General features: G+C 52.8%; 1 protein-coding gene across 8 annotated transcripts; it reads left to right on the forward strand.

The window, feature by feature from the left end:
• Positions 1–493: 493 nt before the first annotated feature.
• SLC9A5 (solute carrier family 9 member A5) lies at positions 494–20,404 on the forward strand. Of its 8 annotated transcripts, none has more exons than XM_060129769.1 (17): positions 494–626; positions 4,383–4,665; positions 5,829–5,992; positions 6,143–6,221; positions 6,539–6,716; positions 7,295–7,515; positions 7,989–8,191; positions 8,419–8,508; positions 8,606–8,676; positions 9,425–9,554; positions 10,041–10,129; positions 10,291–10,417; positions 10,592–10,660; positions 14,455–14,625; positions 15,163–15,232; positions 15,902–16,036; positions 18,956–20,404. In XM_060129769.1, exons 1-17 carry the CDS (start codon positions 618–620, stop codon positions 19,426–19,428), a joined length of 2,562 nt encoding a protein of 853 aa, XP_059985752.1. In that variant the 5' UTR covers positions 494–617; the 3' UTR covers positions 19,429–20,404. The 8 variants fall into 8 exon arrangements, 6 of the variants coding, with proteins under 6 accessions (XP_059985752.1, XP_059985753.1, XP_059985750.1 ...); XM_060129770.1 differs by lacking the exon at positions 494–626 and adding an exon at positions 839–1,031 and having other exon boundaries at positions 4,363–4,665; XM_060129767.1 differs by lacking the exon at positions 494–626 and adding an exon at positions 1,300–1,577 and having other exon boundaries at positions 4,363–4,665.
• The last annotated feature ends 3,761 nt before the right edge of the window (positions 20,405–24,165 follow it).

Genomic DNA, 24,165 nt, shown 5'->3' on the forward strand with positions numbered 1-24,165 from the left:
TCACTGGCTAGGCTGGGGGAAAACCCGAGCTCGCGCGCCCCTCACCCACTTCGAGAGCGCGCGGAGCACGGGGAGGCTTTCTTTGGGCTTGGGGGCGGTGAGGCTGCGCTCTCTTCAGGGCAAGGTGGGGTGCAAGTTTCTTCGGATCGTGGCCCGTCAGGTCCCCCTCAGTTTAGGGGTGAGAAGGTCCTGATTCCTTCAGCTGAGGGATGAAGTGGATGGGCTTCCCTCATTTGGAGAAAGCAGGTAGATGGGTCCCTTTCAGTCTAGAGCAAGAAGTGAAAATAGATTACACTCAATTCGAAGGAAGAGGTGGGATCATTTACCTTTAGTTGGAGGAAAAAGAGGTAAGGGTGCCCCTAATTCTGGGAAAAGAATGGGATGACTCAGTTTGGCGGCGAGGTAGAACGTTACCCTCAATTTTAGGGAAGACGGGGATGGGTTGCCCTTCAGCTTGAATGAAAAGTGGAAACGGTCCTTTTCAGTTTGGGGCAGATAAGCCGAATGCCCCCTCAGGTTTGGGGAAGAGGTTGGGTGGATCCCTCTTAGTTTGAAGGGAATCGATAGACTGTGGTTTCCATAGTTTAGGGAAGAAGATACGTTTCCTTCATTGTCGCATGGAAAAGGTGAGAAGCGTTCACTGTAGTTTAAGGGAAAGGGAGGCCGGCTGTCCCTCGGTTTGGTAAATGAAGAGGAACAGCCTCCTATTCAGCCTGGAATGAGCTGGGTCCAATCTGGGCCTTGGGATTTCTGGGGACGATGGGGACAGTTGTCCCTCACGGCTTTCTAAAACGGGCCCAGTGCGCGTGCGCAGCTCTGGTCTGGGCGGGGACCCGAAGGGGGCCCCTCCAGTCTGCACCCGGCAGCGCCGGAGCCCGCGGCCTCGGTATCGGGGACCGGCTGCTGGCTGCTGACAGCACTCTCGGTGGCGGGGCCGCGCTCCTCCCGCCTGGACCCCGCCCCCCGGCAGACCCCGGTCACTCCAGCGGCTGGCCGTCGCCACAGTCGCCACCGGCTGGTGGAATGCAGAGGTGCCCCTGGAGGGCTGTGGCCGCTCACAGCTCTGAATCCGGGTCGGGGGAGGTTTTGGGAGAGTTTGGGGGAGCGCGCTTGAAGGAATAGGTTGCAGGACTTGGGGAAGGGCTGCACTGGGGAATTTCCAGAGTCGGGACTGGTTTAGAGCGGAGGGGCAGGCGTCCGCACTCACGGACGCCCGGGGCAGGGTCTCGGAGTCCGGACTTGGCTTGGGGGTATCGGAGCCGGGATTGGGGGGAGCGGGCCCCACGTGCCTGTGACGCGGGGGCGGCCGGTAGGCGGCGGCGGCGGCGGCGACGCGGGGCCGGCGGCCGTGCGGTGCCGGGAGGGCTGCTAGGCAGGCGGCAGGATGCTGCGCGCCGCACTGCCGCTGCTCTGGCTGCCCCTGGCGGGGGCGGGAGCAACCGAAGAGCCCACCCAGGAGCCGGGGTCGCCGGGTGAGCCTCCCCCAGGGTTGGCGCTCTTCCGCTGGCAGTGGCACGAGGTGGAGGCGCCCTACCTGGTAGCCCTCTGGATCCTGGTGGCCAGCCTGGCTAAAATCGGTGAGTGCGTGTGTGCGTGCGCCAGGGCCGGCGGCCGTCATTGGACCCGCCCCCAACCCCTAGTCCCCAGATCCGGGCCGGCTTCTTGCAGAGTGCCCCGACCTAGCTTCCGATTCCACAAATCCAGGCTCTCACATTGTTTCTGTGCCTCCTCTTGTTGATCTCCCTCCTCCCCTTCTCCTCGAGTGGGAGCCCTGAGGATTTGCCTTCTCAAAGGGCTGCCCCAGCTCTCTCCAGCCCCATCCCTAGATTCCTTTGCCCTTTCCTCTCTTCTCCTTGAAGTAAGCTCTTTGATCTGGGCTCTCCTCCACCAATCCCCAGCCTCCTAAAAGCTTCTGTCAGCAGTGAAGACGTGTGGGGACACTGAGGGGATGGTGTTCTACAAACCCAGGCATCCTGGTTCTGAGGAAGCAGCCTTCCCTGGAGGCCACCGCCAAGTGTCCATTCTCTTGGGATACTAAACTGCCACTTTTCCTCTATCCCCCCTCTGCTCCCCTAAAGGTGCCCCCTTCTTGTGCCTAGCTGTGCCCCCCGCCCCAATTCAGGTCTACCTTCTTCCCACCTCAGGATATAAGAAACTTCCATTTATTGGGGCTTTATACTCTGCACTGCCTGCACTAGATGCTTTCATACATCCAGTCTCCTTCAGTCTGCACAATAAAGGTTGTGCTTCAGACTCCTTTCCTTGAATAGAGCTGCTTTTCCTTGCCTCTGCCCCTTCCTCCCCACTTCTGAGCAGCCAGTGGTCCCTCCTCCCACCACAGACCCTCCTCCCTCTCCCTGTTGTGCAGGCTCTGCTGTGGGGGTGACTAATTATAGCTGAGCCGTTGCTACTCACTCCCCATCTATGCAGGCACAGCCTGTACTCCAGTCTCACCAATACAGTCTTCATGTAGGAATCACACAGTCTAGGATTTGCCCCCTTCTCCCCCCAGGGACACAGCTGGGGGTGGGGGCTGGGCAGGAACAGAAGAACTCTCCACTCTGCTGTGGCAGCCCATTAATAATGGAAAATGGGGCTTGAAATGCCCTCAGGGAGCCTAGTGCTGTCAGAGAACAGCTTTTGTGAAGGGTTTTTACTGGGATTAATACATGCTCTGGAGATAAGGATGGAATAAAGTCCCTGAAGGAGAGGAAAGGGGGACCAAAGGTAGGGATGAGTGTGGGAAGAGCTATGGCTGAGCTCACCTTAGGGCCTGGCAGCAATGAGAGCAAGGTGGGAGGAGCCTCAGATTTGGGAGCCAAGAATTGGGTTTGCTGAGAAGTCTGCCAGTTGGAGAGTTCCTGTCTTATTTAGGGTTTACAGCAATGACTGTAGCTTCCCCCATAAATCATAGTGCTTTTTCTAGCTTGGATGACATCTCCTATGGAGGTAGAAGAGAGCCTTTTTCTCATCAAACAAAACAAAACAAAACAAAATCCTTGGGAATGGGGGCAGGGGAGATGGGTAGAATGTTCAGAGATACCTTCCCCCAGCTTCATTACCAGGAGATTTTTTTTTTTCCTTTTATTCACTAAATATTTATGTAGATCCCACCATGTGCCAGGCACTGCCCTAGGCTCTCTGGGTACAGCTTCCAAAGGGCACTGTCTTGGCATTGGGTCTCACACAGCCTAACGCAGAGGCTTCCCTCACTACCCACCACTCTAGGGATTGTCTGGGGATTGTCTGGTCTCAGGTCCCAAGGGAAAGCCAAAACAGTTTATATTAGGAGGCAAAGGTAGGAGTGGCAATAGCGCTAGAAAACCTCCTCTTCTTTCCTAGGGACAGATCTGTCATTATTTTCTCCCAGAGTCATATTGAATTAACATTTGCTGAGATCCTATTATGTGTCTGACATTCTGCTAGGAAAATTCACACTATATCATTTTATCCTCACCCTGTGTGATGGGCATCTTTTCCCATATTACAGGAGAAGAAATTGAAATTCAGGTAAATTAAATAATTTGCCTGAGATCACACAATTAGGAAGGAATGGAGCCAGAAGAAGAACTGGATCTCTGACTGCTAAACTTAATGCTTTTTAAACTACTGAGTCCTTAGTGAGCCTATATAATGAAAAGCACATTGGGCTAGGAGGTCTACAGTGCTCCTAGGAGGTATGTTATGCATTATGGTCTAGCTCGAGAGGCAGGGCACAATAATATAATAATAGGTAACATTTATAGAGTGCTTACTGTAAACCACTGGGCTAAGTGCTTTTGAGTAGACTGCCTTACTTAAACCTCACAACAATCCTATGAGATCATTACTGTTTTTATCCCCATTTTACTGATGGGAAAACTGAAAGTCAAAGAGGTGAAGTTATTTGCTCCAAGGTCACAGAACTAGTAAATAGAAGAGCTAGGCTTTAAACCCAGGCAGCCTGACTCCAGAGGTCCTGATTTTTACAGCTGAGTTATGCATAAAAATATACCTAGTATTTGCTGAGATTCAAATAATGGCAATGGATAAGGGAGATCAGAGAAAGGTGAGGTCCTTCAAGGATGAGGGTAGAGAGGAGGGGGCATTTCCAGAGGTGGAAAAAGTAAGCAAAGGTCTAGGTTACCATGACATGAGCACCAAGAAACAGACAACTTCGGCTGCAGTGGGGGATTTGAAGCCCTGGAGGCTGGAGATTCTAGCAGTCCTGAATGTTTCTTCTTCCTTGGTCCCAGTGTCAGGGGTCTTGACCTTGAATAAACTTCTAAGACTGGGAGGTTATAGGCCACTGTGTGTGTGTGTGTGTGCGCGCGCGCACGCATCCCATAAGCTGATACCTCTTGCCCTCTTCTTGCATTGTAGTGTTTCACTTGTCTCGGAAGGTGACGTCTCTGGTCCCTGAGAGCTGCCTGCTGATATTGCTGGGACTGGTGCTGGGGGGCATTGTCTTGGCTGTGGCCAAGAAAGCTGAATACCAGCTGGAGCCAGGCACCTTCTTCCTCTTCCTGTTGCCTCCTATCGTGCTGGACTCGGGCTATTTCATGCCTAGCCGGCTATTCTTTGACAACCTGGGCGCCATCCTCACCTACGCTGTGGTGGGCACACTCTGGAATGCCTTCACGACAGGTGCTGCCCTCTGGGGCCTGCAGCAGGCTGGACTTGTGGGTGAGTGACCTTAAGACCTGGACTGGTAGCGGGAGGCTATGCCAGCCTCATCACCCAACTCCCTTCTCCTCCAGCTCTGAAGATCCTGTGTTGATGACAGCCATGCCCTGAGAGCTCCATCTTAGGTCCCTCCCAACTGGAGTGTGAGGCAATGCTCCAGATGGGCCTTCAGCCTTCATTTAGGTCCCTGCCAGATGAGTCTGGGCTTCTGCAGATGACAGCTGAGTAGGGGCCTGGCTCCCAGCTGTGTGTGGGCTGCCAAGGCTGGGACTCTGACTGCCTCCTGCCCTGATACCATACTGCCACTTGCCAGCCTGGCTCCCCTGAGGCACAGCTCACCTTTCCTGTGAGGGCTCTGCCCAGGTCACATCAGGGTGGTTTTCTGTTTTTATTATTATTTTTAATAAATACATATTATACATCCACAGAATGCAAGACACTACACTGGGTGTTCTCTCTTTACTCATCCCACTGGCTCTTCATAGCAACCTTGCTGGGGTTATAATTTGTCCCACTTTAATGGATGAGGAAATAGAGGCCCTTAAACTCATTCGGTATCAGGTCCAAAGTGAGCAGAAGTCTGTTTTCCTGAGGCTCTTTGCCTTCAGGCTGCCCTGTCCTGCTCCCTTCTTCCTCATTCCCTGGCCCCCAAATCCATTCAACCCTGAATGTTGATAATTCAGACGTGTCGAATTCCTTAGGCTGAGAACCACCGGTGTGGGAGAAAGCACTCTCTTTCGTTCTTCTCCCGAATAAAGCCAGTCAGCAGCCAATTTCCACCTGCTGGTGGTTATTATTACTGTTGCTGCAGTTCTTACTGTCAGTGTCACCTTAGCTTTCCAGGTTACATAGAGCTCTCGTAGCCATCTCCTGCGTGATTTTTGCAGCAGTACTGTTAGGCAGGCACATGAGGAGGCATGGCCTATGAGAAGTCATGTGACAATGACAGTGCCAACATCACAGAGCTGGTAAGTGGCAAAGGCAGGCCTTAGGCTCAAGACCTAAGGTCTCCTGACCTGCAGGCCGACGCTCTCTTCACTGTCCCAGGTCCTCTCTGGGGCTACTTGTTTTAACAGTGGGGCTGGAGTCTGGGCTTGTCACAGGGACTGCTGTAGGCAGTTCAGTACCTCACCACTTGCTGTCCCTCATCTGTCCCTCGAAAGCCCCTAGAGTGCAGGCTGGCTTGCTGGACTTCCTGCTGTTCGGGAGCCTCATCTCAGCAGTGGACCCCGTGGCCGTGTTGGCTGTCTTTGAGGAGGTGCACGTCAACGAGACCCTCTTTATCATCGTCTTCGGCGAGTCCCTGCTCAACGATGCAGTTACTGTGGTGAGAGCGCTTGGCTCGCTGCCGTTCCTTGACCCCAGGCTGCCATGCTCTGACCAGGCCCCACTCCTCCCCGGGCCCTGCCTCGCCGTCTCCACGCAGTCCAGGCTGCCACCTCCCCCCGCCGCTCCTGATGCTCCTCTTCTCGCTTAGGTGCTGTACAAGGTCTGCAACTCTTTTGTGGAGATGGGCTCTGCCAACGTGCAGGCCACTGACTACCTGAAGGGAGTCGGTCAGTATTTCCTCCCTCTTGGCGGGCACTGGAGGTCTGCCTCCCCTGGGTTGCTGAGCCCCTGCCCCCCACCGCGTCAGGACAGAGGACGCTGCTCGGGTTGCCTCATTCCCTTCCCTCATGTATGGAGAAATAGGGCCCTGAGAACCTGAGAAGGAGGGCCTTTCCTGGAATCCTAGCTCTGGGACCCTGACCCCTGGGGAGCACAGTGGGCATGCACAGTGGGCATCATCCTCCACTCCCTGCCAGGCAGCAGTCTTGTCAGCCCTGGTGGGGTCCGGGCCAGGGGTCATGCTGACAACCCACTCCTCCCCCAGCCTCCTTGTTTGTGGTCAGTCTGGGCGGGGCAGCCGTGGGCTTAGTCTTTGCCTTCCTCCTGGCCCTGACCACACGCTTCACCAAGCGGGTCCGCATCATCGAGCCTCTGCTGGTCTTCCTCCTCGCCTACGCAGCCTACCTTACTGCTGAAATGGCCTCGCTCTCCGCCATTCTTGCGTGAGTCCTGGGGGCCTTGCAGGCAGGCAGCTGGGAGGGGGCACTGGAGATGGTCGCCCTCACATGCACAGAAGCAGGACCCGGAGGAGTCCATAGGTCTCCCTGAGCCCTTGTGGGAGTGGGAGCTTCAGACTCCCCTGGGGAGATACTAAGCCTCAGGTAACATTCCAGGACCTGCCTCTAGGGCTGTCCTGGGCACCCCAGAACCCAAAATTCCTCTGCTTAAAGTGCTCTCTGGGGTGTAGGCTGAGCTGGAAGTGGACTTTGAGGCCTGGTGCTACTGGCTCTGGTGGCCACAGAACTCTGAAAGGCGCCTCACACGGTGCGCTAGTCAGAGCACGCTTCTCCCACCTTCCCCCTCCAGAAGGCACCGAGAGGGAAGCCTGGAGATTCGGACCCTTTTATCCCAGGACCACCACTACCTACCCTTGGATGGTCTCCATGCCTCCCTGGGCTTTGGCTCTGAGAATCTGACATCCTGTGATGGGCAACACCCTCTCCTGTGCATGCTCAAACCCCAAGGGCTGTGCTTCCTGTGGCCCCTCCTCACTCGCCCTGACTCTCCATTCCTCTCCCAGGGTGACTATGTGTGGCCTGGGCTGTAAGAAGTACGTGGAGGCCAACATCTCCCATAAGTCCCGCACAGCTGTCAAGTACACAATGAAGACTCTAGCCAGCTGCGCTGAGACCATCATCTTCATGCTGCTTGGCATCTCGGCCGTGGACTCTTCCAAGTGGGCCTGGGACTCTGGGCTGGTGCTGGGCACCCTCTTCTTCATCCTGTTCTTCCGAGCCCTCGGTATTGCCGGCACCCTCTGCTTTCCCACCCTCCTTCCTGCCCACCCTCCCAGCTCATCTCCCAGTCTGAGTCCACATCCTTGTCAACAATTTCTAAGCCTCCCCTTATTGCTCACCCCTCCCAGCCCTTGTCAGACCTTAGCCCAGATACTTGGTGCCATCCATGCCCAGTGCCCTCCACTCCTGCTGCAGGCATGCCCTCCAACACCCTGCTCCCACTGGCCTCCCTCCTGCTGCAGGCGTGCCCTCCAACACCCTGCTCCCACTGGCCTCCCTCCTGCTGCAGGTGTGCCCTCCAACACCCTGCTCCCACTGGCCTCCCTCCTGCTGCAGGCGTGCCCTCCAACACCCTGCTCCCACTGGCCTCCCTCCTGCTGTAGGCGTGCCCTCCAACACCCTGCTCCCACTGGCCTCCCTCCTGCTGCAGGCGTGCCCTCCAACACCCTGCTCCCACTGGCCTCCCTCCTGCTGCAGGCGTAGTCCTGCAGACGTGGGTGTTGAATCAGTTCCGGCTGGTCCCTCTGGACAAGATTGACCAGGTGGTGATGTCCTATGGGGGCCTGCGGGGGGCTGTGGCCTTCGCTCTCGTCATCCTCCTGGACAGGACCAAGATCCCTGCCAAGGACTACTTTGTAGCCACCACTATTGTGGTGGTCTTCTTCACAGTCATCGTGCAGGTGGGAGCGCCCACGAGGCTGGATGGGGAGAGGGTCTGGCAGGCCCTGGGGGAGGCTTAGAGCCTATGGGAGAGGGGCTCCTCTTCCTCTTGTGGGAGGCAGGGGGGCCTGACTTCCCAGACCTTGAGTGCAGTGAGGTGGGGATACAGAAGCTGAAGCCTAACTATGAGGAGGGAAAGGCAGCAGGGAACTGGACAGGGCAGGGCTCACTGGCTGCCTGTCCGTAGGGCCTGACCATCAAGCCACTGGTCAAGTGGCTGAAGGTGAAGAGGAGTGAGCATCACAAACCTACCCTGAACCAGGAGCTGCATGAGCACGTGGGTACCAGAACCCCATCCCTCCACCTGTCCCTCTCTCCCTTCTCCTATTTTGAGCAGAGTCCTGATCCGGTCCCCCTACCCACCCCCCTTCTAGACTTTTGACCACATTCTGGCTGCAGTGGAGGACGTTGTGGGGCACCATGGCTATCACTACTGGAGGGACAGGTGAGGGAGCTGCCCCGAGGCTCCTTCAGCAGCGGCAGCCTCACCAGCCAGGGCAGCATGGGGGATGTGCACACTTCTGAGGAGGGACACAGTCAGGCTCAGGCTGGGCAACTTCTTCCTGAAGCCCTTCGGGCAGTACTGGCAGTACTGGTGTCCCAGTACTCTCAGGATAAGACAAGGCTCCCCAGTGAGGCCTGCGCAGCTCTGCCCTGCATGGTCTGGCACCTCCAGACACCAGCCGCTTTGTGCTCAGCTGTGTCTTTGACTATCTGTCTGCCAATGAAATGAACCCTGTTTTCGAAACTCAGAACCCACCATGCTCCCCCGGCCCTGGCCACTGGGACCTGTGCACATGTTGTTCTTTCTACTAGAACATTCCTTTGCCTCCCTCTCACCTACTTAACCTCTATTCATCCTTCAGATCTTACCACAGGCATCAAGTCCTTAGGGAGGTTTCCCTGGCCTCCCTGACTAGGACAAATCCCTATCATACTCTATAATTATCCTTTATAGTTCTTACCATGGTTGTAATTTTACAGTTATATGTAATAACTTCATTAATGTCAGGCTTTCCTACAACACTGTCAGTTCCATAAGGGCAGGGACCAGCTTCAAGATTCTCCCTGACTGATGCCCACACCAAGAGACATAGGCCCAGCGCTGGCGGTGCCCCTGCCCTGTCTGAGGAAGGGCCAGCCGCCCAGGCCTTGGGGATGGCACTCAGGACCGGGCCTGGCATCCTCTGTAGGTGGGAGCAGTTTGATAAGAAGTACCTGAGTCAGCTGTTGATGCGGCGGTCAGCCTACCGCATCCGGGACCAGATTTGGGATGTGTACTACAGACTCAACATCCGGGATGCCATCAGCTTCGTGGACCAGGTGGGCCGGCAGACAATGGTGGGTGGGCAGGTGGCCAGCAGGGCAAGGCAGGAAGCGGTGACAAGCAGGCAGGCCCTGAGCAGGGAGCTGGGAATTCCCAGCAGACTCCATAGTCTTGTGAAGTGGCAGCTGCAGGAACGGGCCTGGCCTGATGCTGACATGTAGAGTCTAACAGGCAGTACAGGAAGGTGGGAAACAGCTGGACTCTGGAGTCAGGAGATGTGGTTCAGTTCTTATCATCTCACGCTTGTGACCCTGGGTAAGTCACTTATCCTCTCGGAGCCTCAGTTTCAACTGTTAAGAAAGCACGAGTAAAAGTACCTCTGTCAGAGTTTTGTAGAATCAGTATAAAAAGTGCCTAGCACAGTCCCTGGAACTTCAAAAGAGCAAAGTGTGTTAACCATTGTTATTCTTTTTATTACCCTCTGATTGTCTGGGCCACCTTTCATCTGATTGCCATTTTGACCTCTGACTTGGCCCCTGCAGGGAGGCCACGTCTTGTCCTCCACCGGGCTCACTCTGCCCTCTATGCCCAGCCGCAATTCTGTGGCAGAGACCTCTGTCACCAACCTGCTGTAAGTCCTTGAGCCCCCTTCCCCTTCCTCAAGCTCCTCTCTATTGCGCCCTCTCTCTGAATCCCTTCTGGGCAAGATTTGTGAGCACCTTTGCTTCTGCCCTTCCCCTGGCCTGTGCCTCCTGGCCCGTCCCTAGCACACGTGTCTCCTCCCTCCTGCAGGAGGGAGAGTGGCAGTGGAGCATGTCTGGATCTGCAGGTGATTGACACAGTACGCAGCGGCCGGGACCGTGAGGATGCTGTGATGCACCACCTGCTCTGTGGAGGCCTTTACAAACCTCGCTACAGGGTGAGAACAGGCAGGGCCGAGTTCTGAGGGGGAGCATTGTCTGGGGAGGCCACAATGGAAGGCTCAAGAGGCAGCTGGCACCAGCTTGTGGAGAGCTGTGGATGCCCAGTTGAGGAGTGTGGGCTTCATCTTGTTGGTTATAACCTTTAGTTTTTTGTTTTTGTTTTGAGAAAGGTTGGCCTGTTACAAGAGCTGTTTAAGAATGTCTTCTCTGGTAGCAGAGGGCAGATCAAACTGGAGGGGGTGAGTTGAGAGGCTGGGAGAGCCAGTTGGGAAGCTGGAGTGAACCACTGTGGATTAGACCTGGGTGGTCGGAAGGGAGAGGAGCACAAAGAACTGTGTGATCAGCCAGGAAGGGGAGAGCAGGAGATACAGAGGGCTTGATGGGGTCACAGAACAGGAGTGCTGAGGAAGCCGCCTGCAGGACTACCTTAACCTGGGGGAGGCAGACATCTGTTTTAGGTAATGTGAGTTTAGTCCAATGCAGGTCAGGAAGCTTTGGGGTCGGAAAGGCCCAACCCATACAGGAAGGAATCTGTTGCAACCCCACAAGGGGGCAGCAAGCCATTACCCTGAACCTTTTTGAAATGAGAAGCCAGCTGTTACCATTCTTGGCAGCTTTAACAGTCAAGGCTGTTTCTACCGCTGAGACAGATTGGTTTCCTTTAATTTTCTCCCACTGGTCCTGATTTGACTCTCTGCAGCTCTGCAGAGTAAGTCTGCAAAGGTTTCAAAACGTCTTCCTCCCACACAGGCCTCCTTGCCCTCAGGCCAGCAGCTCCTGTCCTTGGTGTGTCTTCTTTAGTCATCAGAAATGAGGGCTCTTGGAGTTCTCTGGTAGTCTAGTGGTTAGGACTCTGAGCTTTCACTGCTGTGGCCTGGGTTTGGCACAGGGGCTCTTTCACCTTTCTAGTTCTGGAACTTGCCATTCTCTTCCCACAGCCCAGAATCCCTCCAGCTTTGGCTCACCACCCTGAGGCCCCATATTGTCCTTACAGTCAGGCAACCCACCATGTCTTCCTCAGTTAATGACTAAACCCTGTTGCATCCAACCTGTGGGATTTTTTGTTTGTTTGTTTTTTGGTTTTGTTTACTTTTTTCTTACGGAAAATTTCTGTCGTTCAGAAAACTAGAGAGAATAACTCATTTAACCACCACTCACCTCCAATAATTTTCAATGCATGGTCAATTCTGTTACATTCTGTCCCCCCTACGCCCCAGCTACACTTTATTATCTTACAGCAAACTCCAGACATCATATCATCTCTAACTATTTCCATATGTATCTCTAGGTGGCAAGAATTCTTTAAAAAAAAAGCCATAGTACCCTTATCACTTACAACAAATAACAGTGATTCCTTCTCACCTCAAATATCCAGCCAGTGGTCAATAAATACCTTTTTCCAGCTGGTTTGTTCAAGTCAGGATCCAAATAAAGTCCACAGTTTGCATTTAGTAAACATGTCTCTATTTTTTAAAAAAAATCGGTGATAGTTTTGTCTTCCTTTTTTTCTCATTATTTACTTACTGAAGAAACTGGATCCATTATCTCAGAGAATGTTCCATTTTACAGATTCTGATTGTATTCCAGTGGTGGTGTTTAACACGTTCCTCTACATACTGTATTTTTTGGTAGTTAAATCTGGAGGCCCGGTTGTATTCAGGAACATTCGATAGGTGTGCTGTGTATTTCTTATTGTATTACATCAGGAAGTACATAATGACTGACTGTCTGTGGATGTGTGTGTGTAAGATTGGTCAATGGTTCAGTCCAACCAGTTCTTGTGAAGTCAATTAAAAAAAAAAACTGGATTAAGATTGTGCTTATCCCTGTTAAATGTCATCTTATTTGATTTAGTCCATCATTCCATTGTTTGGATCCCATGTCTGCCACCAAATATCTCCTCAGATTCACATCATAGGGAAATTTGCTAAGCCTGTTAACTTTGCAGTCATCAAAATCAACATACAAATGTTGAACAGGATAGAGCTGAGGACAGAGCCCTGTGGCATGCTACTAAAGACTTTCCTCCAGACTGACCTTGATCAAGAATTTTTTGGGTATGGTTACTCAACCAGTTCTAAATCCACTTAGTTATGCCAGAACACCATAATTCCTCATGTTCTTCACAGAAATATCATCAGAGAGAGACAGAAGTATCTAGTATGCAGTTAGAAACATAAGATTATAGTTTAGGAGAGAGATACGGGCTGGAGGTAAAGATTTGGAAGCAATCTGTATCAGAGATTTCCTGGCCTGGCTACATCAGAATTTCCCAGGGAGCTTGCTAGAATACATATTCCTGGCTTCTCCTGGAGAGTCTGATCCTGTAGTGTGCAATGGGATGAGGAATCTGCTCTTAATAAGTCCCCTGAGGGGATTCACATGTAGCTGGTCTGATGGCTGATGTTTGGGAAACACAGATGTATCCCTGGGCTAGCTGGCGCTGAGAGAGGACACTTTCACTGGGGAGGGCATTTAGAGGGGAGAGAGGGGGGCCAAGGACAACACTGAGGAATGCACATGTAAGAAAAGGAAGGGGAGCCAGCGGAGGAGAGAGGAGGAGCCCTTGGAGGGGCAGTAGCAGATGGTGTCTCGGAGGCCTGGGGCATAAGGAGGGCTGGACGTTGCACAGATGTTGCCTAACCAGAGGCCATGGCACTGCTGACCAGGGAGAAAGCAGCACACTGAAGTTGCAATCAGGCAAACCCCCCTGGAGCTGTATTTTTTTTTTTAGTTTGCATTTCTTTTTTTATTTTTTTTTAACATCTTTATTGGAGTATAATTGCTTTATAATGGTGTGTTAGTTTCTGCTTTATAACAAAGTGAATCAGCTATACATGTACATGGAGCTGTTTCTCTGATAGTCAAGGAATGGGTACTAGGGGAAGTGTCAGAATGTAAGTGTAAAAGTCTGGCAGCAAAAGCGAGGCAATGGTATCAATGGAAAGGCCTTTTTCAAGGAGGTAAGGGCAGGAGCATGCTTAAAAGCAGAGGGAGGGGGGCCAGTGTCGATGGAAGGATTGAAGATGCAGGAGTGGAGGACCGGGAGGGAGGAGGGAGCAGAGCAGGGAACTGCTGGAGGCAGGGAGTGAGCTAAGCAAAGCGGAGGCCTGGGTTGGGGAGTGAGAAGCCCTGTGAAGGAGCTGGGCCCCCGCATACCCAGGAGAGAGGGGCACCTCTGTGTGAGCGTGTAGAAGAGGGCAGCTGGGAGGAGACTTAAAGGGGGCTCTTAGATCCAGCTCAGGGAAGCATGAAATATGAGGCAAAGGAAAGGGACCAGACTGGGGATGTGAGGCAAGACAAATGATTGGGAACATGCGGGCAGTACTTTGGGGGGTTACCACTAGGTAATGAAAAGGCCTCTCGGCAGTCAAGGGCAGAGGTGGAGACAGTCTAAGTGAGTGTGTAGTGGGCTTGGTCTTTATGAGAAAGAGTTGGAAAGAGGAGATGGGGGTGGTCCTGAACTGGACACCAATTCAGGTATCGTGGGACTGAGGGGGTCGAAGGTATCAAGAGAGGGAGTCATGGAAGTTCAAAGTGCAGCCTGCGGAGTCACGGTGGTGGCTGGAGAACTGGCTAGCTGGAGAGTTCCAGCTGGACAGAGAGTCCTGTGTAGTTAAAAGGAGGCAAATGGGCCAGGCATGTGGACCAGGCTCAGATAAACAGAGGTGCAAAGAAGGAAATGCCCCCCTTGGCCTCACAGTAGCCCTGAGGGACAAGACACAGGGTCCCCTGCCTCTTGTCACGTCAGATCAGAGAGAACTGGGAGAGGGCAGTAGGGAATACGGAAAGCCAAATTTGAGGAAACAGGTTCTGGGATAAAGGAAAGTTTTCCCCCAGTGAACTGAGCATATAGAGAGTATAGAGTCTGGCTGCGTCCCTACTGTATTTTTTGTTTTGTTTTTTCAATCCATGGCTAGTTCTGGCAACAGTGGGCCAGCAGGAGCTATGGTGAACATGGGGCTGTGGCCTGGGGTCCCTGTGGGAGGCCAGGACACCCAGCCTCACGGCAGGGCGGGGCTGTCATTGTCAGTACAAAGCCAGCTGCAGCCGCCACTTCATCTCTGAGGATGCGCAGGAGCGCCAGGACAAGGAGGTCTTCCAGCAGAACATGAAGCGGCGGCTGGAGTCCTTTAAGTCCACCAAGCACAACATCTGCTTCACCAAGAGCAAGCCACGACCCCGCAAGGCCGGCCGCAAGAAGGCATGTGCTTTCTCTGGGACTCCTGTCTGCAGCTGCAGGCTGACGGCACGCAGTTTTGAGCTCCCAAGTATTGGAATCCAGCCTAGGGGGCCCCCCTAGATGGATAATTCTCAGGGACTTGGGGGCTGCAGCAGCTCGGGTTCCCTTTTGCATCTTCCTGGAGCCCCAGAAGGGGAAGGCAAGGGCTTCAGAAGGAGATCAGCCTCTTGTCCATGTGGTCACATGCTGGGAGGCAGCAGGACCACCTACCAGAGGTGAAATGGGCAGGAGAAAGGCAGATTCCTCGTTGGGGGGACTCCATGAGCTCCTTATTCAGCCCAAGCTGACGTACTGAGTGTCCTTGCTGGGGCATGTCAGACTCCACACTTGCGGGGGTGGGGGTGGGGGTGGGGTCAAGGGATGGTAGAACCATTGGGATTGACAGATTCCCTTCCCTGCTGCATCAGGAAGACCTGTCCTGTTGACCCCACCAGACGACAGGGTTGGAGTTTGGAGCCAGGGCCAGAGGCTTAGGGTTTTTTGTTTTTTGGTCCTTAGAAGGATGGCATGGCTAACACGGAGGCTACAAATGGGAAACCTCCTCGAGACCTGGGCTTCCAGGACACAGGCAAGCAGGGAGTGGGGTGGAGTTGAGGATGGGATAGGGAGGGAAAGGGCAGGGGCCCATCAGCCAGAAGCCTGTAGGACCTCCTCTGTACAGCATTCAATACCATAAACTGGGGCTCTTCCCCTCAGGGACTAGATGGGCATACTTGATTTCAAAGCTGAACATATCTAAGCAGTTATTAGACATCTGTGACATCAGATAGCTAACTACAGGTTACAGGCCTTGAGGACTTGGAGAAGGTGTCATAAAAGGGGGAGCTTGGTCTGGGCCTTGAAGGATGGGTGAACCCTGGTGTCCCCGTCTATAAAACCAGGAGTTTGGATGAGCTGCACACTGATGGGCCTTCCAGCCCTCCAGATGTTTGTGCTTCCAGTTGACGATGGGATCTGGGGCTGAGAGATGATGGGGGAGCTGGAAAGTGTGACTCTCCTTATGGTTTCCTCTGAGGACTTGGCTTTCCCTGTTGCCTCCTTCAGCTCTGCAGCCCCACCTCCCTTCCTCTCAAACACCCAACTCCACAGGCCAGTGCTGTAACAGCCACAGGACAAAGCAGGTGTCCCTGCCAACTGCGGGCTCTACCTGGGTGGACAGGGGGTCCGGCTTGGGGTTGTGCAGTACCAAGAGGCAGCTGCTGGTGGCCAACCCCACTCGGCTCTTGTCCCTCTCCAGCTGCTGTGATATTAACCGTAGAGTCTGAGGAGGAGGAGGACAGCGACAGTTCGGAGACAGAGAAGGAGGACGATGAAGGGATCATCTTTGTGGCTCGGGCTACCAGTGAGGTTCTCCAAGAGGGCAAAGTTTCAGGTAATGGCTTCCTCCCGCCTACCTCCCTCTGGAACTGTGCAGCTGGTTTCCTCCCCCTTCACTGATGGCCCTACTCCAGACAATACCTCTTCCTATTCGCTCATTTATTCACCAACCAGCATTTACTGGGCATCTCCTTTATGTCAGACACCTGACATACATGATCTGATTCAATCCTCACAACAACCAAGATGGGGAAACTGAGCTCAAAGGAATTTGGGACTTGTCCAGAGCCAGCAGAACCAGAATTTGAACCTGACCCACCCGATTCAAAGCCCAAAGCCTTTTTACTGCCGTGCCGCCTCCCTTTACTCTCTGGCGAGAAACACGAGGTGACAAGCAAACCTAACACCAGGCTCCGTTGTGACCCATGCTCAGCACACCAGCCCTCAGGTACAGACCCGTTGAGGGTGGCAGCCTGACCTGAGAGAGGAGCCTGAGTTGGCTCAAGCACCCTAGGTGTCTTTTAAAAAACATATTATAGAAAATTTCAAAATATACAATAGACAGAATAGTAAAATAAACTTCCCATCTATCCACCAGCCAGCTTCAATAATTATCTACTCCTAACCAATCTTATTTCATCCATACCCCTCACTATGCCCCTCTCTTCACTGGATTCTTTTGAAGCAAATCTCAAATATCATTATCACTTTATCAAAAAATACTTCAGCATGTATCTCTAAAAGATAAAGATTCTTCTTAAAAATATAACCACAATACCATTATCATATCCAAAATCTTTGTTATCAGATATCCAGTCAGTGTTCAAGTTTCCCTGATTATCTTAATATTTTTTTACAGTAGGTTTGTTCAAATAAAAATCCAGACAAGACCCACCCATGAAATCTGTTGATAAGTCTCTTTTAATCTACAGCGGTGATTCTTAAGAGGGTAGTGGTGGAGGGATTTTGCCCTCTAGGGGATTGTCTGGAGACATCTTGGGTGGTCACAGCTGGAGGGCTACCTCTGCAGTGAGTGGGTAGAGGCCAGGGATGCTGGTAAACATCCTACCATGCACAGGACAGCCCCCCTACAACAAAGTATCTCTTCCAACCTGTCAATAATGTCAAGTCTGAAAAACCCTGATTTATAGGTTCCCCCCACCAATACCTTTTTTCTTCCACTGGATTTATTGAAATAACCTGATTCTTTGTCCCCCAGTCTTTCCTTGTCTGGATTTTGCTGATTGCATCCCCAAAGCATCATTTAATATGTTTCACTGACCCTTATATTTCCTCTAAACCAATAATTAAATCCAGATCAGATCTGGTAAGCATACTTCATAGGTGGTGATGCTGTACCTCCTATTGCATTCATCACACCAGGAAGCATCTGGGTGTCTCTCTTTTTGTGAGGTTAACGTTGATAACTGGATTTAGCTGTTGTTGGCTTGATCCGTCCATTATCAAGTTCCCTGTCAACTTTTCATCAGACAGTCTTGGCAGCCACTGGTGATCACTGCCAGATCCAGCATTTCATTAGGGGCTGCACAGTGGTGATAGTCTATGTCTCTTTTTTCATCTGCATTGATTAACAGTAATTCTTCTATAAAAAAAACTTCCCTTCATCAATTACTTAGTTACTTTGAGGTACAGTTCACATAGGGAAGAATGGATAAATGCTTGAATTTTTCATTTTATTTATCAGTTTTCATACCAACAGTTAGTTCCCCAGCATCCTCTAAAGGTGAACACTGAAGTTTTTTTTTAAAATTAATTAATTAATTAATTTTTGGCTGTGTTGGGTCTTCGTTGCTGTGCACAGGCTTTCTCTAGTTGTGGTGAGCGGGGGCTACTCTTCGTTGCAGTGCGCGGGCTTCTCATTGCCGTGGCTTCTCTTGTTGTGGAGCACGGGCTCTAGGCGCATAGGCTTCAGTAGTTGTGGCACGTGGGCTCAGTAGTTGTGGCTCGCGGGCTCTAGAGCTCAGGCTCAGTAGTTGTGGCGCACGGGCTTAGTTGCTCCATGGCATGTGGGATCTTCCCGGGCCAGGGCTCGAACCCATGTCTCCTGCATTGGCAGGTGGATCCTTAACCACTGCGCCACCACGGAAGCCCAACACTGAAGTTTTTCGTTTAGTTTTTGTTGTTGTTAAAATTCAATCCAGCATCCCAAGTCTTTCAAGAGAGGTAGTTTTACTTTCAATCACAGAATTAATACATTTCATAACATACTCAGTCAAGAGTTTTGGAGTGCTCAGGACTTTATCAATGAGCAGACACATACTGAGCACCTATTATACACAAGGCATTGAGCTTGACTTTGGAGAACAAGGGGTGGTAGGTGGCCAGAGGGCTGCTCTTTCCCAGGTTTCCTCTTTCAGAACCTCAGACTTCCTGTAATGCAGCGGCCAGGCCTTCCATGCTGGCTGCCAGCAGTTCTGGGATTCTCAGGTCCCCTGTGCTCTGGCATCCCCCTCGCCGGCACAGCTTTAGCCTGTTGTTAGGTTCACATGAGCTCACACTCCTGGACTCTGTCGCACCAAAGGGCTGTGGTGGGAACTCAGGCAAGGAGCCCAGTGGCCAAGCCTCAAGATCTTCCTCACTCCGCTGCTGTCTCACCCTGGGATGGGGCTTGGCAGGATGTGGTTTAAGACTAGCACTGCAAGTTGGGTGAGGGCTGATCGTAGATGGGTTTTTTCTTGCCTTGATCCCGCTTTCTCTTGCTTTAGTTATTTTCACTTGTTCAATAGGTATTTGTTGAGCAACTGCTATATGCCCAGCCCTGTGCTAGGTGCTGGGCATACTATGGGGAGCAAAACGAGCTGTGGCGCTTCCACGCGGCAAGGCATGCATCAAAAAACTGCACACGTGGGTGTTATGTGGCAACTGTGGAGTGAACTGATTTATTGAAAGTGTGCTTATACTTGAGAAAGATTCCACTGGATTGGTAATGAGTGCATGTGTACTCTGTCCCCAGGGAGCCTTGAGGTGTGTCCAAGCCCACGCATCATACCCCCTTCCCCAACCTGTGCAGAGAAGGAGCTGCCCTGGAAGAGTGGGCAGGGGGACCTGGCAGTCTACGTGTCCTCAGAGACCACCAAGATTGTGCCTGTGGACATGCAGACAGGCTGGAACCAAAGCATCTCGTCCCTGGAGAGCCTGGCATCCCCGCCCTGTACCCAGGCCCCACCTATGACCCGCCTGCCTCCCCGCTCACTGGTCACTGAAGAGCCCCAGGCCCCTCTCAACCTGCCTTCTGATCTACGCCCTAGCTTTGCCTTTCCCACGAGCCTGGCCAAGGCTGGCCGCTCTCACAGCGAGAGCAGCGCTGACATCCCCCAGCAGCAGGAGCTGCAGCCCCTCATGGGACACGAGGACCACACTCATCTCAGCCCAGGCACCGCCAACTCCCACTGGTGCATCCAGTTCAACAGAGGTGGCCGGCTGTAGCCCAGGGACTCGAGGAGGAGCAGGGGGCCGAGCCCCTGTGGAAACCTTCCCTGCACAATGGGCAGAGGAGCCCACTCAACCTGACATGGGGCTAGAGGGCCCTGGACTGAAGTAGCAACTGGGCTCCCTTGGGGCAGGTCAGAAGGGTCTCCTGGGCTGGTCCTCACAGGGACCTTTTTCACCACCCTCCCTGCTTCTAACTCCTGCCACTTTCCCTTTCAGTAAGGCCCTTACCCTGGCTCAAGACCCAGTCCAGAGCTTCTAGGGGCAAGGCCCAGAGATGCAGGTAGTTGATGCCCCTTCCCCAGAGGGTCCTCATGGGGTGACTCTACGCAGATGTTCTTGCCCCCAAAGCAAGGGCATCATTCCTCAGCTGACACTGGCCTTTCCTGCCCTCCATCTCCTCCCTAGCGCCAGTGCAAGGACAGGACCCTGGCAGAAGGCTCCACGAGGGGCTGGTCCTCAGAGGGTATGGGGTGGGAGGTGCAGCAGGCTTTGCTGCCCTGTTGGGTCAGCTACCCATAATCAATTTGTTTAGGGCAGTGGGAATCTGTCTCCACTCCTTGCTTTATCTCCTTCCCTTTGCTGCCAGTCACTGGGGCAATAGTTCCTCCTTTTCCAGGACTATGGCCACAGGGCTGGGCCAGGGTTCACAAGAGGGCTGCTTCTTAGCCAGGGTTACTCTGAGGGATCTGCTGCTCTGTGTCCAAGTTTGGACCTTTCAGATCCTTGGGTCTGGGTTTTATGAGGAGGGGAGACGATGGTCTCTGGGCTCCCACCCACATTGTCACCTTGTTATTCCCCAAACAGGAAAGGAGCCAGGTATCCCAGGGCCACTGCTCCACTGCTCTGGGGCTGGGATGTCTGGCTGCAGTGGTAAGGGGCTGACTGGGTGGCAGGTGACTTTCCTGGGGTTAGCGCCTGCCCTGTATTTTGTACTTTGAACCTAAGATACATTAAACATCTCTTGGATGGATGCGTGTCCTGTGTCCATGTGTCTGGGGGTTCTGGGGTGTGGGCAGGAGGCAAGAGGGCCGGTGGTGAGGGAGACGGAAACTGCCAACTCCCTGCCCCAGGGCTTCCTGGATAGAGAATGGGGAGGGGGGTCCTGGGGTCCTGGGAAGGACTGTTAGGCCCTATGGCCCTCCCTCCCTCCTCTCCCATTCCTTCCCAATACGTCACCTTACAGGATGCCTGCAGTCCGGGGGATTGCTGTATGGGCACAGGGTCACAGAACTGGGAGTCCACAAAATGGGAACAACCTGTAGGAAAAGAGACCCCAGAGGTCAGGTGCCAAGGTGCCCAAAGATGCAGCCACCACACACCGGGACCGGACAAGCCTTCCTTAAACACCTGGAGGGAGGTGTAGGACAAATGAACAGAAGTGTTCTGCACCTGGCGGGTGGGAGGACAATCTCAAGGGAGCTGGTTACCTTGAGTGTTTCTGACACAAATTGGATACTGTGGGGTCCAGAAACATTTAGGGACAGAAATCCCTGATAACAGCAGACCCAGATTCAATTTCCACTGTGCTGGAGAATTAAAAAAAAAAAAAAAAAAGTATCTATCTGTATTGACACCTAACACACACACCATAAAATTCACCCACTTAAAATGTACAGTTCAGTGGTCTTTAACATATTCACAGAGTTGTGCAACCCTCACCACAGCCTTAGTTTAGAATGTTTTCATTGTCCCCAAAAGAAACTACCATCAGCCGTCACTCCTCACCCTCTGCCTAGCCCTAGGTAATCACCACCCTGTGCGTAATCTTTACAGATCTGAAGGACCCAACACACTGCAAAGGTTACAAATTTAGTCAACATTTTTTCTGTGTCACGCCTGGGGAAGGTGTGAAGAGAAGGAAGAGTGACTTGTAGGCTTTGCCCTCACACTGCTTATAGTCAGCAGTGTTAAGGCCCAGCTGGTTAGTCCCAGCTCTCACTCACTGGCTATGTTATCTTAGGTATGTCACATATTCTCTCTGAGCCTCAGTGTCTTCATCTCTAAAATGAGGTAACAATCATACTTACTTCATAAGGTTGCTGTCTGGATTAGCTGATGAAATGGAAAAACCTAGTACACAGCCTGGCTCATGGTAAGGGATTATGTTTGTCATCATTGGTGTCACACTACAAGCCAAGGAACATATGAGGCCTTGAGGAAATCTGGGAGGGCTTTGGGAGGAGCATGAGTGTGTGTGTGTGTGTGGAGGGGCTCTGACAACATGGGCAAAATTGCATGGGTGCATTCTAGGTGGGAAGAGCAGCGTGAATAAAAGATATCTGGAGCACACATGGTGAAAAGCAAGGAGCAGTGGGTGATGTGCTGGGGACAGACCAGCCAGGGACACAAAGGCTTGGGTGGGGTAACCCCACTGAGTTTTGGAGGTGGCAGAAAGCCAGTCTGGAGAATTATGATCTGGGGAGTGTGGGCAGTGATGCGCATTAGGGAGCTCGAATGTAGCTGGTGCCAGGTGGAGGATGTGTGAAACCCCACGTGGAGGAAGGGTTGGTAGGAGGAAAGGCTAGAAATGGAAGACCTGTTGGGAGGCTCCTCCAGCAGCCCAGGGATGTGAAGGTGCTTGTGCTGAAGAGGGCAGGCAGCCATTCTCAGACCTCAGTATCACTGGGAGCTTGTCAAACGCAGATTCCTGGGCCTACCCCAAAGGTTCTGACTCAGCAGGTCTACGGGAGCCCAGCCATTTGTAATCTTAACCAGGTCTCCAGAGGAAGGTGGTCCAGACACCACATCCTTCAAAAATTACGAGATTAGAAAGGTTTAGAAATAAAATCCCCATCATCAGACAACTGATGGTGTAGGGGAGGGGGGTGCAGAGGGGCTCCTGGGCCTGGAGCTGGGTAAAAGAAAGGGGGGACTTCCAGGCAAATAGGGTTGGTCAGAGATGAGCAGACTGAGGTAAGAAAGCAGGTGACCACAGCCGGGAGGAGGCAAGCACCTGGGATACAGGAGAGCAAGCAAGTCACCACCTGACTAGGCAGGATGGCAGAAGTAGCCTCCAGTGCCTTGAAGGAGGAAGGATTTTGACCTGGCGAGATGGACATGGGCATACCAGGTACAGGAGACAGTTTGAGACAAGACTTGTGATCAGATGAGTTTTCCAGGCCTGTGTAAGAGCTGGTCAGGAAGGCTGTGATGCCTCTAGAAGGTCTTGAAGACCACACTAAGGAGTCTGGAGTTATTCAGGCCAGAGGTGAGAGAGATCTGGAGGGTTTAGGGTATCTGTCAACTTAACTGTCTGGGGCAGTACTAAAAAGGGTATGCAAGGTTTGGGATGGAAAGAGGGCAATGATTGTGGATCTCTTATCACTAGGCTCCTTGAGGCACAGAGCTCCCACTTCATTTTTGGTTGAGTCATGTTGGTAAGAAATACAAAGCTGAGGGAAGGCTGGGGAAGGGGCAGGGGAGGGAGGCCTATCCCCATTTTATGATCTCAGTGGAAAAGGCTGCTGTGAGTAGATTTTGCTGCCAGGAGAGCCACAGAGATGGGCCCCATGAGTCATTGTTCAGTCCTGCAAGCTCAGCCCACAGAGCCTGCTGTGGTCATTGGCACAGGCTGGCTCCAGGCTCAGCCCCCAGTGCTCCCCACTAGGCTCAGTTTGTCCCCATTTCTATCTGTATTTTTGCCATCCTGGGGCTGTGCATTCTGCAGCTCTTTGCCTCTTCTGCATCCCTTTCAGACCGAGCCTCTGAATCCGTCTCCATTTGCGACTCTGGTTTACACCTGGCTCATAAATGGGGAACCTCAGGAGGACAGGGGTAGTGCAACCAGTCTCAGGCACCCCTCAACATTTATTCCAGGCCCTGTGCTAGGTGCTAGAAGTATAGACGTGGATAAAACACAGTCTCTGCCTTCGCAAAGCTTACAGCATACATTCTATGTACAGTGAATAAACCAAGGCCTGGCCCTGCTGCTGAATCAGTCTGTCTGCCTGCGCTCAGGGGTGCTGGGGTCAGTTATGGCCTGTGGCTTGAGGTCTCTCTTAGCACTGGAGGGGTACATGTGCCTGCCAGCAGGTCCAACCAGCTCTTAGGGCTCACAGGGGGCCTGGCTGGTGGGTGGGGGTGGGCAGACAGTGGGCAGCAGAAGGGGAGGGAGGGAGCTGGAGGCAGTGACTCAGTGGGGCGGCTCTAGGACAGCTGGGGAGGGAGCCAAGGTTGGTCCTGATGCTCGCTGAAGCTAGAGGAGGGTGGGATGAGAGGGCCTGCTGGGGGTTGGGGATGGAGCAGGACAACTCCAAGGCTCCTCACTCACAGCCAGATGCCCTCATGAAGAAGGCTCCTGGGCAGCTGCTCTGAGAACCTGGACTTGGTGCTGACGTGGCAGCGGTGGGGAGGGGAGGATGGCTATTGTTCCCTCTGTGCCTGCTTCTGATGCCCAGGTTCCCTCCTCTGGCAGCCTCCCTGGGCTCATGAAGGAGGTGACTACCTTAGAGCCAGGGAAGCCACTGCACCCACTGCCCTCTCCCCACAAGGAACCAAGGGCCTAAGCATGTTATGATACAGCAGGCCCACATGCACCAAAGGGACTTCACACCTCAGAGCTGGGAGAGATCTCACAGGTCAACTGTCCAAGTGACTTTCACCAGTTCAGGGTCCCCCAACTGAGGATGAAATGAGGGGCAGGACACGAACACCGCCCAAGAGCTGGCAGCAAGGAGACCTTCGACATACAGGATCTTTCCTAGTTCTCGGGGCAATCCCAGGAGGAAAGAA

The sequence above is a fragment of the Lagenorhynchus albirostris genome, chromosome 19 (genome assembly GCF_949774975.1).
Source record: "Lagenorhynchus albirostris chromosome 19, mLagAlb1.1, whole genome shotgun sequence".
NCBI classification, from domain to species: domain Eukaryota; kingdom Metazoa; phylum Chordata; class Mammalia; order Artiodactyla; family Delphinidae; genus Lagenorhynchus; species Lagenorhynchus albirostris.

What these genes read in the sequence shown, in the direction of transcription:
- SLC9A5 (XM_060129767.1), top strand. Translation starts at nt 1,385, where the DNA reads ATGCTGCGCGCCGCACTGCCGCTGCTCTGGCTGCCCCTGGCGGGGGCG. An exon ending in ACCAGGAGCTGCATGAGCAC is followed by an intron (nt 8,509 to 8,605) that starts GTGGGTACCAGA and finishes CCCCCCTTCTAG; the next exon opens with ACTTTTGACCACATTCTGGC. An exon ending in ACCTCTGTCACCAACCTGCT is followed by an intron (nt 10,130 to 10,290) that starts GTAAGTCCTTGA and finishes TCCCTCCTGCAG; the next exon opens with GAGGGAGAGTGGCAGTGGAG.